Consider the following 17,726-nt stretch of genomic DNA (forward strand, 5'->3'; position numbering starts at 1 on the left):
TGCCTGCTGAGCTACATTGCTGACCTCCTTCCTGGTGCTTTAATCAATTACATTAGGTGGTTTAATCTACGATGATGGTTGTTGTTGTTGTTGTTTTTAATCTTTGAGAACTTCATAGAATGTATTTTAAATATATTCAACTCTCCCATTGCTTCCCCCAACTTTGAGACTGTTTCCTTTCTTTTGATTGGGGGGAGTGTCTTTCTGGTTTGTGTTGCTCTGCTGGTTTTGGCACTGAGGTAAATGACGGCCTGAATCTCCCTCTTCCAGACACCATCAAATGGTCACAGCTCTGTGGCTGGTGCTGGGGTTACATATCCATTTCATTCCTACTATGCTGCAATTTTGTCTGGCTGGAGCTTGTGTAAATCTTGTGCACAGTGTCACAATCTCTGTGAGGTCACATGTACTTCTGTCTGGAAAAGTTTCCTTTAAATTATCCACCTCATTTGGCTCTGACAGTCTTTCTGCCCCTCCTGCACAAAGATCCCTGAGCCTTGAGATAACATATGAAAGTCCAATTTGGGGCTAAACACTGTACAGTCTTTTCTCTGCACACCAAGCAGCTGCAAGTCAGTAGCAATCTTTCAATGAGTCTTGCTATTAGGCCTGGACTGGTCTCAAACCCTTGACTATCCTTCCTCAGCCCCCAAAGAACTAGATTACAGGTGTGTATCTTCACGGCCAGCATCTGACGTATTTTGTATGAACCCTTCCTTATTATTTTTATGTTGAAGGAGGTACCTAACTGGAATGAATGAACTAGCTGTAAACAAACAAAGGAGAATCCGAGTTCCTGAGACAGCAAAGTTCTTGTTATATGAACCTACTAATCTTTAGCTTTTAAAATTGTACATAGTTACAGGATTGTACACAGTCTGGTAGGAGACAAGAGAAAAATGTGTAAATGCTATTTAAAGCTAAATTTTCCTTTACTGAAAAAAGATACTGATATAAGAATTAAAATTAAAAGCACTGTTTATTACTTTAAACATGTAAGATGGGCCTGGCAAAAAGACAGCAAACTACTGCAATAAGCTGGTCATCTGATAGGACATGGGACTGACTTGAAGGAGTTCCTGATGGTTGTGAAAGGAGTACAGAAAAGTGACTGACACATGAGATAGTTAAAATAATATTTTTTAAGAAGTCAATTTTGTCAAGTTTTAAGGAAACAATATACAACTCTGAAAAATAGTAGGAGAATAAGTAACTATGCTGTTTTGTGCTAAGTGTATTTCAGGACAATTACACAGCTAAAGACTAAGTTTTTTTTTTTTTTAATAGACACAGTGTAGCTAATTTATGATACAGGGAACAGCACATAGGAAACCCCTGCCAGTTTGGAAACCCTAGTGAAGATAACAGATCTAGGCACTCATCATCAACAGCTATGAGAACCACTGGTAAAGGGCTGAGGCATCACCTTGTAGTGGGCAAATGAAGGTGATCATACGCCTGTTGACTAACACTAACATCACTGAGGGCAAGCCACTCTTCATCCTACATCTTCTTAGCAAAAGAATGGGAATCCAGTCTATTAAGCCTCCCCAAGATGGCAGACAATACAAAGAAAAATACAAAAATACATGTAAGCATACTCAAAGATAAAATCACCAATGTAGGGTAATCTGCAAATCACAAGCTAAAGGGGATTGAAGTTGAAATGGGATCTTTGTTAAAATCCTGGCTCAAGTAAACATGAAAAGACACTTCTTTTTTTTTTTTTTTTTTTTTTTTTTGGTTTTTCGAGACAGAGTCTCTCTGTGTAGCCTTGGCCATCCTGGACTCACTTTGTAGACCAGGCTGGCCTCGAACTCACAGCGATCCGCCTGCCTCTGCCTCCCAAGTGCTGGGATTAAAGGCGTGCGCCACCACGCCCGGTGAAAAGACACTTCTAAAACAAAGAAATGCTGGGCTGGAGAGCTGGCTCAGCTGCTTTCCCAGAGGACCTGGATTCAATTCCCAGCACTCACAACCACCAGTAACTACAGTGACAGAGGATTCAACTCCTTTTTCTGGTCCATGGGCACCAGATACACATGTGGTGCACAGGCACATATGTACGCAAAGTACCCAGACACATAAAATAATACTAAAAAATTAAAAACAGGGAAATTGAAATATATGCTAGGGGCTGGAGAGATGGCTTAGTGGTTAAGAGCACTGGCTGCTCTTTCAGAGATCTGGAGTTCAACTCCCAGTAACCACATGGTGGCTCACAATCATCTATAACATGATCTGATGCCCTCTTCTGCTCTGCTGGTAGGTTCTGTACACGCAAAGAGAGCACTCATATACATAAAATAAATATTAATCTTTAGAGAGAGAGAGAGAGAGAGAGAGAGAGAGAGAGAGAGAGAAAGAAATATAGTTTAGCTGTGTGTGGTGGCACACACCTGTAATCCCAGTACTCAGGGAAGCAGAGGCAGGTGGATCTCTGTGAGCTTGATGCCAGCCTGTTCTACAAAGTGAATCCAGGACAGCCAAGTTTACAAAGCAAAACCCTGTCTCAGAAAAAAAAAAAAAAGGTAATTTGTAAAAAAAAAAAAAAATTACCTTACCTTTAGGCTTCTACAGGACCAAAAAGCACTTTGGAATAGGCCACTGGCTCCACTGGAATCTGAGAGCACTGTGCAACCAACTCTTAGGCCCAGCTGTCTCAGAATTCAGTGAGGGGCCTGAGCCTCAGCTCCAGGGTGCCCAGAGTCCCTTGAGAAACTGGGGCTTTGGTTTTCAGTGGTCTTTAGGATTAGTGTGTATGTGGAGTTTTGAATTCTGAGGTACAAGTGGTCACTGCAGGACCTGGAGTCTACACTACTGTGGTCCCCCAGAGGTTACTTGGAGCCTACAGTTTTAGTCACAACCTGCAGGTTATACTAGATTTCAGTGGCTCTGACATTTTCTGTCCTGGTGCCCGCTGGATCGCCAGACTTCAGAAATGGTGGAGGTCCTGCATCTGTGTGGCTGCCTTGGTCTTTGCGCGCTGACCCATGCTTAGTCCTGCTGGCACATAAATATGACAGACTCCTTCAGCGACTACACTTGACACTAATTTCTCCAGCCCACAGAGTTGAATCTCATGCGCACAATCTTCCAGGTAGGATCACAGAAAACACAACAGAATATGCTCCAAAGGTGGGGAATTCAGAACTTAAAGTCAAACATACTCTAAGAGATGCACACAGAACAGCAAAGCAACACCACGACTGTGACTCAGCCACGCCTCATGACTCATCCCAACCAGCCAACTCCCTAGTGAGGGAATCCTAAACCACAGAGATAGACAATGTCTAAGAAAGAATTCAGAATCTTACTTTTGAAAAGAATTAATAATGATTCTATAGAAGATTCAAACAGATGGACAAATGATCTATCCTAGACTTCAACAAGACAGTCTCAAAGGTGAATGAAACAGTAAATTGGAGGTAAAGGTCCAAAATATAAAGTAAAAATTTTAATAAAATGGTCAATCAAATAAAACCCACAACAGATGCCATCAGGGACAGACAAAAAATGAGCAGAAGAGCCAATTTCAGAGACGGAGGGGTAAGCCAAGACAATAATACAAACATATTTTTGTGGTGCTAGGTACATAAAAATGAATTGATAGTAAAAGTGTAAAACACTAAGTGAACTTTGGAGTCAGAAAAACCTATTCTAACTGCATGGCAGTGTTTGGGATTGGACAAGTGCTTTGGTAGGCTCATTAATAATAATATGATTTTTTTTAAATCTTTGAGACAGGGTTTCTCTGTGTAGCCTCGGCTGTCCTGGCCTCGAACCCATAGCAATTCATGTGTCTCTGCTCCCTTGAGTGCTTGGGATTAAAGGAGCATGCTAACACATTCAGCTATCTATGATGATTTTATTTGTAAGTTTATTACAATAATTTCTTTTGAGACAGGATTTAACTATGTAGCCCTGGCTGCCCTAAAACTCACAATATAAACCAAGCTGGCTCTCAGACTCACTGATCCACCTGCTTCTGCCTCCTGAGTGTGGGGATTAAAAGTGTGTACTACACTCTTGGCCGAATAGAGTGTTGGGGTTTTTTGTTTGTTTGTTTGTTGATTTTTCTGTTTTTCCAGACAGGGTTTCTCTGTGTAGCCCTGGCTGTCCTGGAACTCACTCTGTAGACCAGGCTGGTCTTGAACTTACAGAGATCCGCCTGCCTCTGCCTCCCAAGTGCTGGGATTAAAGGCATGCATCACCACAGCGCGGCTCAATAACGTGATTTTTAAAATTACATTAACTTACTTATCATTGGTGTTCATTTGCTCACATGTGGCACTTGGCATGTATGTGGAGCTCAAAGGACAATTTTTGGGAGGTGGTTCTCTCCTTCTATCATGTGAGGCCCTGGGACAGAACTCAGGCTTAGCAACAAGCACCTTTATCTGAGAAGTTCTTGCTACCCAATGCTAATTTTTTAAGTAATTTATTCAGATTACATCTCAATTGTTATCCCCTCACTTGTATCTTCCCATATCCCCCTCCCTCCCTCTTTTACCCTATTCCCCTCTCCTAGGTCTGTGACAGAAGGGGACCTCCTTCCCCACCATATGATCACAGCCTATCAGGTCTCATCCTGGCAGCCTGCTTACCCTTCCTCTGAGTGCCACCAGGACCCCCACGAAGGGGAAGTGGTCAAATAGGGGCACCAGAGTTCATGTCGGAGTCAGTCCCTGCTCTCCACACAACTGTGGAGAATGTGCTGTCCATTGACTACATCTGGATAGGGGTTCTAGCTTTACTGCATGCATTGTCCTTGGTTGGTACAGTTTTGAGCTGAGCAGACCCCCCTGGAATTTGCAGGTGAATGGATGGAACTAGAAATGATCATCCTGAGTGAGTTAGCCCAGACCCAGAAAGACACACATGTCATATACTCACTTATAATTGGACACTAGCCCAACAGGGATGTCCCCTGAAAGTCCACTTAGCAGGAGATTGGGATAGATACTGGGACTTGCTACTGGCACTCCAGGTGAGAGAGGTAAGGGAGAATGGGGAAATGGAAGGATCCAGAGGTCCTAGAAACCTACAAGACCATTAAGGCTGGAGGATCTGGATCAATGCTAATTTTTCAATGGTAAAAACAAACAAAACATGGTATGTGAAAGTGTCTTTAAAATATTCTAGGAAATTGTTGAAGGATAAATTAAAGGTTTTTAAATCTAACATTAGGAACACCCTGTCCATTCTGCAACTGCTCTGTTTGGACACCTCAGTCTTAAGTCCGAGGCGAGTCACCTGATTCATCAGACAAGCTGGTTCTGACTGTTTCTGTGCCAGCGTCCACTTGTTTGACTATGTTGGAAAAGAAAACAGTTTCCCTGGAGACTTTGCATCATAGAAGACAATGATGCCTACGAGACCCTATCAATCCTGACAATCATGAAAAGTAGAGAGGAAATACAGTTCTTATTTAGATTGGTTATACAAAACAAAAACATGAAACGAAAGTACTATACTGAAAGGCATGGGTCACTTCCCAGCTACAATTCAGTGTTGGTAACCAGTCAACTTTTGTAGTGTGGGCTACACAGGAATGCCAGACACCATGGGAGTTCTACATTTTCCAAGTAAAAACCTTTTTTGGGGGTTGGGGGGCATGAACTCAGAGCCAAACATTTCTCTGAACTCTTGAAGATTATACAGAACTCTGTGGCTGGAGAGATGCCTTGCTGCTCTTGCAGAGGAGCTGAGTTTGGCCCCAGAACCCTCAGTGAACAGCTCACAACTGTCTCCAACTCCAGTTCCAGGGGACTGGATGCCTTCTCCTGGCCTCCATGGGCACCAGACACACTCATGTGGTATACAAACCTTTTTTAAAAAACCGTACTAAACCATAAGATCACTTTATTTAATATACCCACTGGGGCTGCAACACTGGCCATGCAGTGCCCTGCTTTCAGCCTGCCATTGTCACTGCCATGTTTCTTCTCTTTTATTTTTCTACCCAAACAACATAGATACCACAAGGAAGTGGTTGTGTTTCATGGCATAATTAAAAACACAACTGATAGGACCTCGGAAGATTTTGTTTCTGTTTTTTGTGGCCCATTTATGTCCCTGCATAACTTGTGTTGCTCCTTTTTGTGCGCACTACAGACTGAACCCAGATTTTGCATACACTGTCACTAAGTCATGTTCTCCTCTTTTTCTCTGTAATCAGAAAAGTGTATTGCTAATATCTTGATGTTTAAATATCTTTATTATTTGGTTATTATTTCTACAATGTTTCTCTTGTCAATTACCAGTTATACTGTATTTTGGAACCAAGATAAATTTCAAAAATAGTCCTTCAGCCTCCTGACCTTGTGTGATATGGTCTTTGCTAGATCAATCTGGGCAAAGATGGGACATTAAGAGTACTTAATTTCGAGCTGGGTGTGGTGGCACACGCTTTTAATCCTAACACTCAGGAGGCAAATCTCTGTGAGTTCAAGGCCAGCCTGGTCTATAAAACAAGTCCAGGACAGCCAAGGCTACACAAAGAAACCCTGTTTTGAAATCCCCCCTCCCAAAAGAGTGTTTAATTTCCTCTGAATCTATGTTTGAGCCACGTCTACTAGGAGAGGAAAATTGTCTCAAATGCTATTTTTTAAAAATTACTGTTTTTAAGTTTGAAAAACTGAGCTTTTCTGAGAAGTATGTTAGACATGTAAGTATGTTAAGTATTCTGAGAAATATGGTGGGTATAGGTTTTAACTAGTGAGAAAGAGAAGTCTTTCAGTTTTTTTACCTTTTTCTGAAAGGGATGCAAAAGAGGTTCATAGGATGGCTTGTTTGCTTGTTTATTTCTGCAGTGCTGAGGACTGAACCATAAGAAGATCCCTATGGGCACTGATGCATGCTGGGTAAGCAAGCCCGCACTGCGTTATGCTGATGCCCTCTAAGGGATGCTTTTGACAGACAGGAGCACATTATGGCTAGCTGCTCTTCTATGTGTCCTAGTGTTACATAGAGTCTAGGACACTCATCCATGTGTCCCAGAGTTTCTGAAGGATTTTGATGATGGCATCAGTGTGATGCTGTGTGATGTTTTGTTTACCAAAGTTCCTATGAATTGGTTGACAGCTGAAGCTGGAGGTTGAATCACATCACATTGTTATTTTTAGGGGAGAGAAAAGAACTGCTGCATAATTGCAGTGACACTACCACGGCTGGTTCTTTCTTTTTGAGACAGTAACAACCACTGATGATTAATGCGCGGAGCCATTATCTTATGAGAGGCAAAATGTGATGATAATTTCATTCTCTTATTAGGTACATACTTCAAACCAGAGACAATCTTAGTCTTCTACTTGGCTCTCAAGTGTTCCAGTTCAATATAAAACAGATGATCTGTTCTTCTCCACCCTGAGCAATGACTAGGCTCACAAGAGCACTCCAGCTATGAAGAATTAGTTTTAAATTTCCTATCAAGTGCTCCATTACCTGTATTAAAATGATTATATACTTCTTTAATAGTAATACAAGATGAATATAATTGTATGCATTTCTTTATTTTTTGAGTGGGGTCTATGTAGCTCGGGTTAGCTCAAGTCCCTGTTCCTCATGCTTCACCTTCCTAAGGACTAGGATGACAGGTATGAGCCACCATGACAGGGGCATGAACTTATTTTTGTTATAAAGCCTGTCATGTATTTTTAGCAACTTAATAATAGTATTTGTTTATTTCTGAGGCATTGGGGATTGAACCCCGGGCCTTATGCATGGTGGATAAACACTGAGCCAAACCCCAGCCTGTGGAGAGAATCTCTGAAAATGCTACATACAAGAAATCCTGCCTAAGATCAATCGGGCCAACCTTCCAGCACAGAAGGGGGAATGCTCACAGGCCCCAAGCCCTCGCTGGACAGTTCCTGACAAGTGATGTTTCTGGGGGAGGGAGAGTCCTCTTTTAAGGGTGTGACCCCTGGCAGGTCAACCACACTATACTAAGTAGCCCAAGATCCATGAGTATGTTGGCACTGCAAACTGCACTCAGTGAACTGTTCAAAAAGAAAAAAAAAAAAAAAGATAGAAACTTCAGAGCAAGTAGGAATGGGAATGGATCTGGGAGGAGTCTGGGAGAAGAGCAGGGTGAAATAATCAAATCCATTGCATGCATGCATGAAATTCTCAAAAAATAATACAAATAATAGATTTAAATCAAAATACTGCATGATTCATATTAGAAATACTTTGTTTAGGCTGGACAATGCTTTCTTCATATTGCTACTGTTAAGTTTTGGTATCAAGGCTACGAAAGACTCAAACTGATTTTACAGTGTTTATTTGGTGTCCTATGGTATGGAAGATATTGCACAAGACTGGAATTTTTATCTTTGCATGTTTAATAAAACTCTGCCACGACTCACTGATGTTTGCTTGCTTGCTTTCTGAAATCTCTGAAATCGACTATTACACACATACACATAGGGGAAAGTTCATAAATTGTTAAGTACAGACCTTGGCTCACTGTCACAGAAGCAGTTTCACCTCCCATACATTACCTCAGCCTGACCCTGAGTTTTGCAAGCGAGCTGATGAGTCAGTGGGAACAGTAAATACATGAAAATAACTGCAGCCCTTTGGCAGGAGCAGCACTTAGCAGCTCTAGAAGATGCTGTTTTAAATCCCACTTGGCATGAAAAGTATGAAAGATGTTATTATAAATTGAATTCATCAAGCAAGACAATTGAGCCAGTGTTCCCTGCCAGGCAAACTCACTTACAGATGCTTCTTTGGAAGACGCAGGGGTTGTGTTTCAGGTGCTGGGGGTTGTTTTTTTGAGGTGCTAGGGTTAGCCCAGGGTAAGCGTCTTGCTAAGTTAGTATTGTATCACTGAATTACATCCCCAGTTCTGAAAGGTGGGGCAACTGTAAAAAACATTACAAAATACAGTCTTTCTCTACTTCAGGGTAGTTTGGTAATTTCTGAAGGGTACAGATTCCTACCTGTCCTTTTACTTGGGAAGGCTCCCCCATCTCCACTGCACAGACAATAACCCAGTCTCAGAGTTCGGAGCCTATCTCGGCAACTTCATAATTCAAGGGAGAAAAAAAAATTAAGGCAAGGGCTCATGTAGCCCAGGCTGGCTGTGTAATCTTGATCTTGCCTGTGCTTCCCATATGTTGTGATTACAGGAATGTGCTACCATGAGATGATACATAGATAGATAGATAGATAGATAGATAGGCAGGCAGGCAGGCAGATAGGTAGAACACGAATGTATGCCCAGCTTCTTCAATACTCTAGAGCTTTCCTGTAAGCAAACAAGTCATATCAAGTTCCTTCCCTACTGTGGACTTTCTGATAACATTTTCCATAGTTGCTACTGGATATTCTAATAGCTAAAAGCTCAGTAGTGTACAAACCCAGATAAGCATACTATCATACAATACTAACTGTTAATATACAATAAAGTTCTTATTCCCACCATCAACAAGTATACTATAAACTAGAAATGGCATTTTACCTACTAGTAAATGTAAAAGTATATAGATTACTATCAATCTGGGCTGGAGAGCTGGCTCAGCAGGTAAAGGCACCTGCGGCCAACCTGACAAGCTGAGTTCAATGTTCACAACACACATGATGGAAGCAGAGAACTGATGCCTGAAAGTTGTCCTCTGACCTCCACACATAGGCTATGGCATGCACATCACTCCCTATATAAAATTAGTAAGTAAGTAAGTAAACAAATGTTTAAAAATAAAATCAGTTTTTAATAATAGAGAGCCAAGCATTCCATACCCAGATCAGTGGGAGTTTATAGTGACTTATCTTGCTGAAAATGTATAAACTCTGAGAAAAGTTTGTCTGCAAATGTACTGACAATTTTGACTACACAGATGCAAGTACAAGATGCTCATTGCAACATAATCACTTTTAAAAAAATGTATGTGTATGGGTGTTTTGATTGCATGTTTGCCTGTGTGCCACACACATACAGTGTGTGCACAGGCCAGAAAATGGCACTGGATTCCCTGGAACTGCAGTTGTAGATGACTGTTAACTGCCATGTGGGTGCTTAGAATTGAACCCAGGTGCTTAGAAAGAGAAGCCGGTGCTCTTAAGCGGTGGAGCCATCTTTATGCCCTTTAACATAATTTCTTTATCCGTGTTCTACAAATAGCCTAAATGCTCATGAAGAGGGGGAACTGGCTGAGTAAAGCTGCAGTGACAACAAAATCCTACTGCATTCTGAAATAAAAGAATAAAGCAGATCTCTTTGTACTGATATGAGACACCAAGACAAAACAGTAAGTGACAAAAGGCCACTTGAATAATACAACACCATTAACATAAAGAAAAATAATCATACATAGCATGAACATTTATAAATAAAATTTCCTAGAATTCCTAATAAGCAGTCAACATTAAGTAGTTGGGGAAGTAGAGTTGAGGTGGTGGGGAAAAGAAACCCTCTGAAGGATTTGCCCTTTTAATGCTGAGCTTTTGTGCTGCTTGGATTCCTCATTGCAATGTTTATAGAAAGGAATCCAAGTTCAAAGTATATGTTTTGAAATCTAAAACTTCTGAGAGCTTATCAAAAATCTTGCTAAATTACAATTTCCTTAAATAAATAATACCTAGAGGAAATCAATTCACATCTATAAGTTGTTTTATAGGTAAGAAACTGGACTGCCAAATTTACGGGTTATTAAAGGCCATGTTGTCTATGAAGGTTTTCAGTAGTTACATTTTTATCTTGTCTTATTTATTTGTTGTATGTGGGGTGGTGGGTGCAGACATGCTGCAGCGTGCTGTGGACGTCAGAGGACAACCTGATGGCGTCAGTTCTCTCCTTCTACTATGTGGGCCCCAGGACTCAGACTTGGGCTGTCAGTCAAGTGCTTTACCTGGTAAGCATCTCACAGCAACTGAATGGCTTCTAGCAATTAAAATGTGATTCAACACCAACACAAACAATAAAAGAGAAGAAGATCTGTATGTTCCAGGATATTACATAACATTATAATCTTATTTATTATTGTACATGTTCATAATGAGGTGTGTGTGCATGTGCCACACTGTAAGGGTGGAGGTGTTAGAGACACTTTGTGGAGTTGGTCCTCTCCTTCCCTTTCTCCTGTACATGGTCCTGAGGACCTAACTCAGGCCATCAGGCTTGTATGGCAAGTACTTTTACCTGATTAGCCATCTCACTGACCCATTTTAACTTAACTTTTTAATATTGTGTGTCTACATGATGTGTTTGTGGGCAAACCTGCCACAGCACCTGTGTGGAGGATAATGTCTTCTTTTCAATACTATCCTGAAAAAAAGAAGTTTAAGATTTTTTTTTTTAGCTACTTACTACATAAAATTACTTTTAAAAATTTAATTAAACTGAGTTTTAGTAATTAATTACAAAAGCAGCTTCCTGTAGCTTACCAAGTTGGAAATAAATGGCAAAAGACTTAAGGGGTAAAAAGCAAAGTAAGCCAAAATAGCAACAGAGAGGCAGGTGAGTAAGGTCTGTCAGTCCAGATAGGTAAGGTGACTGGAGAGGCCCTGCCCAGAGCAATACTGTACCTAACAGCTGGCTGTGCTCCCCTGTGACGGAGTTCTGACTCGGGTCTGAAAAACAAACAATTGAAAAGGATAGAAAAAAATGAATGATCAAAGCAAACAACTGCTTAAAACTCAGCAACAAAAGTCAAACAAGGTAATAAGCAAAAACTTAAAAAAAAAAAAACCTGACCATCACAAAAGGGTTAAAAAAAAAAAAGAACAGAATGAACTATTGTAAAACAATAATCACATTGGTCAATACATTAAACACTGAGTTTCTACATGACCCAACAATTCATATCTATCCCCAAAGCCCTGAAAATGGGGTCTTAGATACGTATATAACCAAGTTTCGAGTGGCTTTATGAACAAGAGTCAACGGCAAAAACAGCCCAAGCTGTCCTCCAGGGGATCAGTAAAGGAAATGTGGTACCCATGTAGGCTGGAATCGTACTCAGCTATAAAAAGAATGGAATTCTGATCCACTCTCTGTAAAACACAGGTAAAACTTGAAAACACCATGCTGATGGAAATAAAGGCCACCACAAAGAACACAATATTGATCACAAGCAAATTTACAGCAGAACGATGAGGGGCTAGTGGCACTGGCTAAGTGCAGTATGGGTATTATTGCTAGATAATCAGAGGTGCTGTCTGGGTGACGTGAAATTCAGGAAATTTAGGAATAAGGACAGGGAAGCACTGCTGTAAAAACAATTGCCAAGAAATACATGCTTAAAAACTGACTAAAGCAGTAAATTTTTGTTGCATATGTGTTGCCACAATGAAAAGTAAGTAAAGTTAAAAAAAAAATCACCATGCAGATCTGACCAAGCTACAGTAGTTCTTAAAGCAGAAGTATAAACTGTCAGGACCTGTTACACAAGTTACGTTTTCCACAACAACTTAAAGGCAAGGCATGACCAGAGCTTTTATTACTACTGGAATACTCTAATATGAACTGGAAATTAAGTGACTAAGCAAGATTTGATTAAAAAAACAAAAAACCTGTTTCATCAATAATCTGAAAGCAGTGACAAGCCAAATTCCTAATGCAAGAGAGATTGACAATCAACCACTTAACCATCAACCACGTGCTTATTTTAAGGTCTTGAAAAGCATTAAGGGCTAAATATGGAAACAGCCCTAAGCTCTACTTTCCTCAAAGACTAAGTCTCTTGAGATGCTGAGAACTGCATCTGGCGTCCTTGCAAGGATCTGAAGGAATAAAAATAAATGTAGACCATGGGTCTATAAACAATGAGAAAAAAAAACCCAACATCTTTAATTTTAATAATTTCTAATTGAAGTTTTATATTTTCTCCAATTATTGTGTCAGCAAGAAGTTACATAAAAGTATTAGTGTTTTTTGGGCTACTGATAAATATCTCATTTTTAATATCATGCTATTAATATGTTACACAAAATTCATAATATTCTCCATGCTTCATATATATGTCATATTAACACTTTAAAGTAAAGATCCCAGGGGTAGGGACATGGCTAGTGATAGAGTGGGCTTGACCTCCAGTGCTTCAGTAAGCAATAATAAAAGACAGCTACAAGGAAGAATGGATAAAGAAACTGGTATATTTACACTATGGAATACTATTCAGCTATTAAAAACAAGGAGTTCCAGAAATTTGTGGACAAATGGATTGAACTAGAAATTATCATAATGAGTGAGTTCACCCAGAAGCAAAAGGAGACAAATGGTATATACTCACTTATATCGAGACACTAGCCCAAGGGGCATGTCCCATGAAAGACTTTACTTGCCAGAAAAGTGGGTCAGAGGGGAGGACATCCTATTGGGACTTTAGGTGAGAGAAGCATGGGAGAATGGGGAAACAGAAGGATCCAGAGGGTCCTGGAAACCTACAATGACGGGCGGGTCTGGGTCCAGGGGTCCTTCCTGCACAAACTATGGTACCAGCCAAGGAAAACATAGGCAGCACACTTCGAACCCCTACCCAGACCTAGCTGATAGACAGGACATTCTCCACCATTGAATGGAGAGGGAGGTCTGACTTTCATACAAACTCTGGTGCCCCATTTTTGACCACGCCCCGTTGATGGGAAGGCCTGGTGGAACTCAGAAGAGGGATACCAGGTCACCAAGAAGAGACTCGATACCCTATGAGCATATACAGAGGGAGGAGGTCCCCCTCAGTCACAGACATAGGGGAGGGGAGTAGGGGGGAAGCAGGAGGGAGGGAAGAATGGGAGGATACCAAGGAGGGGATAACAATTGAGATGTAATATGAATAAATTAATAAAATATTTGTTAAAAAACAGCTACAAGACAGAAAGAAAGAATAAGAACTCGTAACAAATTCTTGTTTCTCATGCACACAACAGTGTCACCGCCACCAAGGAGACATAAAGTAGACACTTTATTTCCACAATTAAAGTTACCCCCCACCGCATCCAGACAGGGTTTCTCTCTGTAGCCTTGGGTGTCCCGGACTCACTTTGTAGATCAAGCTAGCCTCAAACTCACAGAGTTCCACCTGCCTCTGCCTCCCGAGTGCTGGAGTTAAAGGTATGCGCCACCACACCCAGCTCTACAATTAAACTTTTAAACGCTGAATGGTCATTTATATTTTCAGAAAATTTTCTTCCTTGATTTGAATTTGGGGAAAAAGAAATCTAAACTTGTCTCTTCACTGACACTCCAGTACATCAGCAAGTGAATAACTAGCTTTTAGAAGACAGATCTTCTCATCTGAATAGAACCATGCACAAGGCCTGCACACAGTCGGGCCAGACAAACTCAGCACTGAGAAAGGGAGGTAGACTCAGAGTCCCATCCTACCCAAAAAGCTATCTGGACCTGACACATGCCAGAGAGGGAAAATCCGTTTTCTCCAATGGAGTGACACTGGGTAGGTCAACCAAACTCCTGGGCAGGCCTCCTGCTCACAGTAGTTGACTAATACAAATCAGAGACTCCATGGGTTTTGCTGTTGTTTTTTGGTGTGTGTGCGTGTGCTTTTTCGGTTTTCCATTTTGTCTTTTGGGGTTTTTCCTTTGTTTTTGAGAGAGAAAGGGATGGAAAAAGGGAAATAGAAAGAACATGAATGGGTAGGGAGGTAAGGAGGGTTTGGGAGGACTTGGGAGAGAAGAAAGAATATGATCAAAATATATAAAAAAAAATCCAGAAGACAAGGACTCAATCTGCCATGCACCTTTGACCGCAGAAAGAAAAGTGTCTGTGGGTGGTGCTCATTAATAGATAATTTTTCTGAGGAGCCTTACCACTTTACTATTGCCCATGCAATAATTATTTTCTAATAGTCTGTTGAGAATTTCTTTGCCTGTCAGTCATAGTTGAGAACAGATATACCATGAGGTTCATTCCAGACCACAACAATAAAGTAAGTTGTATAATTTATACTTTTTGGTTTCCTGGTGCATACGAAACCTGTATTTATAATACACTGTAGTTTCAATGAAGTGTGCGGTCGCCTTATATTCTTCCTCAAACAATATACATAGCTTAATTACGAAGTACTTTCTTGCTAGAGAATGCTAACGATCACCCGAGCATTTCATGAGCTTCCGTCTCTTCACTGGGGGAAGATCTGGTGGATGGTCGCCATCAGAGTGCTGAATTCTTAAGACTGGGTGGAGGTGATGGCAATTTTTAAAAAGATGCATGAAATCTGTGGTGATTGGTTCTTCACGCAAAAAAGTCTCTGGGTATGATGGTGTTTCACAGAATTTCTGTTGTTGTGTCTTGGGGAAATAAGGTCTCACTGGGTGGCCAACAGAGGTCTCAATTTCACAATATTTATTCTCAGCCTCCCAAGTGCAGAACACAGGCATGCTACTGCAGCTGTCAGTTATTTGGCAGCACTTAATCTGTAGAATTTTTCAAATTTGTTAATCTTCCCAACCTCCCCAAATACTGCCATTTCTTTATTTTTCATTCATTTCAGTTGTGTTTATTAATTTTACAAAACAATGTGTTTTGTTTGTGTGTATAGTATTTATTTGATCATATTCTCCCATATGATCAAAGTTCTTCCTTCTTTATCTCTTCCCCAGTAATCCACTTTCTATTTTCATGTCTTAAAGAAAACCTAGATCCCACATACAGGAAAGAACCTATATTATCTAAATCTGGCTTATTCTACTTAACATGATAATGTCCAGTTAATCCACTTTCCTGCCAATAACAATTCAGTTCTTCAATGTCCGTTGTGCATTACATATGCCATGTTTTCCTTAAGCATGTTTGCTGACAGGCATGTAGGATGATCCTAGAGCTTGGCCACTCTGAACAGTGCTACAGTAACACAGATGTCTTACCACTGCTCTCTCAACAATGTCTGTGGAATATTCTGAAGTATTTGCCATCATTTGAATAATGGTCAAACCATCTTTGCCATGAGTAGGTATTATCTTAAGAAATCATTCTTTGCTCATCCTTAAGAGAAGAATTCCTTATTCATTAAAGCTTTGTCAAGAAGACACGTTCCCTGTCTCTACTCCAATCCTTGCTCTCTGCTGTTTCCATATCGGGATTCTTCCTCACTTGAGTCTCAAACCTCAAAAATGAGGGCAGGAACCAACTACTCCCAACTCTTCTTAGTGATGAGGCATCGATGGCCATGGGCCATAAAGACTCTGAAAGGTGAATCCCTACCACAAGGTTTTCTATTTACCTTGCTCAGAAGTCTTAGGGGAATCACTTTGTGTAAGTTACCATGCTAAGAAATGTATTTCCTAAGAGATCTGAAAGTCAAAATGATTCTTTGATCTTCAGGCTGCAGGACAGATATTGTGTTAAACAGGCATGAAAACTATTTTAATCTTGCCTGTCTCCACTAGAGTTCCTTTTTTAAAAAAATTAATTTATTTAGTCACTTTACAGCCTAATCATAGGCCCCTCACTCCTCTCCTCCCAGTCCCACCCTCCCCATCCTTCAGGAAAGGGAGCCCCGCCCCCCTCCACGGCTACCAACCCACCCTGGCACATCCATCAGCGTTCTTAGGTGATCAGGAACATAATTGTTAGTTTGAAAGGAATCTGTTTTTCTCCCCTTGGGAGTGGTCTCAACAGTGGGCTGAAAACAGGAATAAACTAAGTTGAGACAAATATACTGCAAGTTAGGCTTTAGTTTCATTTACAGGATACAAGCAAGATATGCTTAGCATAATTTTTAAGAGTTATGGGATTTTTCAAATGACAAATGAACAGTGGCTTCAACCTAGTCACTTAGAAGGGCCAGCCCACCCTCTGTTGCCAGACATTAAGTTCTCACTAGCTACAGAAGATCCACTTGGCATCTTCCTCCTGTCAAGGGCTGTGCTGTCTACACTACCTATCTGTTTTGTGTAGCCGCTGTCTGCAATTATCTTCACTCGATTTTCTGTACAATTTGCTTCTATATCAGAGGCTGATGCTTCACTGTGTACTTTTCTGATATGGGGACAGCTTCTTTCCTTAAACCCCAAAAACTGTTCACTTCAAGATTTTCTTCTGGCCCTTTCCTCTTTTAGTTAAGGTTAGGGCCTTTCACCTATCCAGATCAGGAAAGCCTTTCCTCTATCGGCAACAAAGCTATTTTGTTTTCTTATGACTTATGTCATTGGAATTTTTCATTTTCCGTAAGAACTTCTTTTTCATACTTGTCACTTTTCTACCTTTCAGAAAATAAAAAAGTTCCTGTCCTCATACAGAAAATTAATAATTAAGATAACTTCAGTTCAACTCTCACCACTGGAAAAGAAAAATTACCATTTCAGTTTGTAAGTGATACGTATGGAGAGTGAAGAAGGGCAACTGGAAAGGCTATGCTGAGTTAACTGGGCAAACCTCTCTGAGGAGGTAACCTCAGTACAGAGGGGCAGCCGGGAATGGGAGAACGGGAAGGACAGAACTGGGAAGGGTTAGCAAAGGGGAGGAGAGAGGAGAGTAGACGACGGAGTAGGGAAAGGAGTAAATAACACTACAGACGCTTTGAAAAAGTCTTATGGAAACCTACTCCTGTAGAAGCTTCCTAAAATATATCTAAAGACACGTTAAAATGGAGTTACCCTGTAACTGGGTGACAAACGCAAGCCTGGTCTCTGGAATGAGTTACTTTCTTTGAGTTGCTGGCCAGCAAAGTCCCATAGCCCCTCCCCTCAAACATTACAGGCTACTACCACTGCTTTTGGTTACCCTCCAGAACTTGATGAGTGGGACAGTACTACTGAAT

General features: G+C 40.8%; 1 protein-coding gene across 3 annotated transcripts in view; it reads right to left on the reverse strand.

Moving 5' to 3' along the window:
- The window catches only part of SLC12A6 (solute carrier family 12 member 6), a gene marked incomplete at its 5' end in the record, with an annotated part of 90,557 nt that overhangs the window by 32,905 nt on the left and 39,926 nt on the right, over positions 1–17,726 (reverse strand). For 2 of the 3 annotated variants that reach the window (XM_084775921.1, XM_084775923.1), the window contains one exon: positions 11,536–11,580. The exons of the other annotated variant lie outside the window; for it this stretch is intronic. In XM_084775921.1, coding sequence (XP_084632047.1) covers positions 11,536–11,580 — 45 coding nt within the window. The remainder of the gene's footprint in view (positions 1–11,535; positions 11,581–17,726) is intronic. 3 annotated transcript variants of the gene reach the window in all.

Source organism: Acomys minous (genome assembly GCF_964271855.1).
Source record: "Acomys minous genome assembly, chromosome: 3".
NCBI classification, from domain to species: Eukaryota; Metazoa; Chordata; class Mammalia; order Rodentia; family Muridae; genus Acomys; species Acomys minous.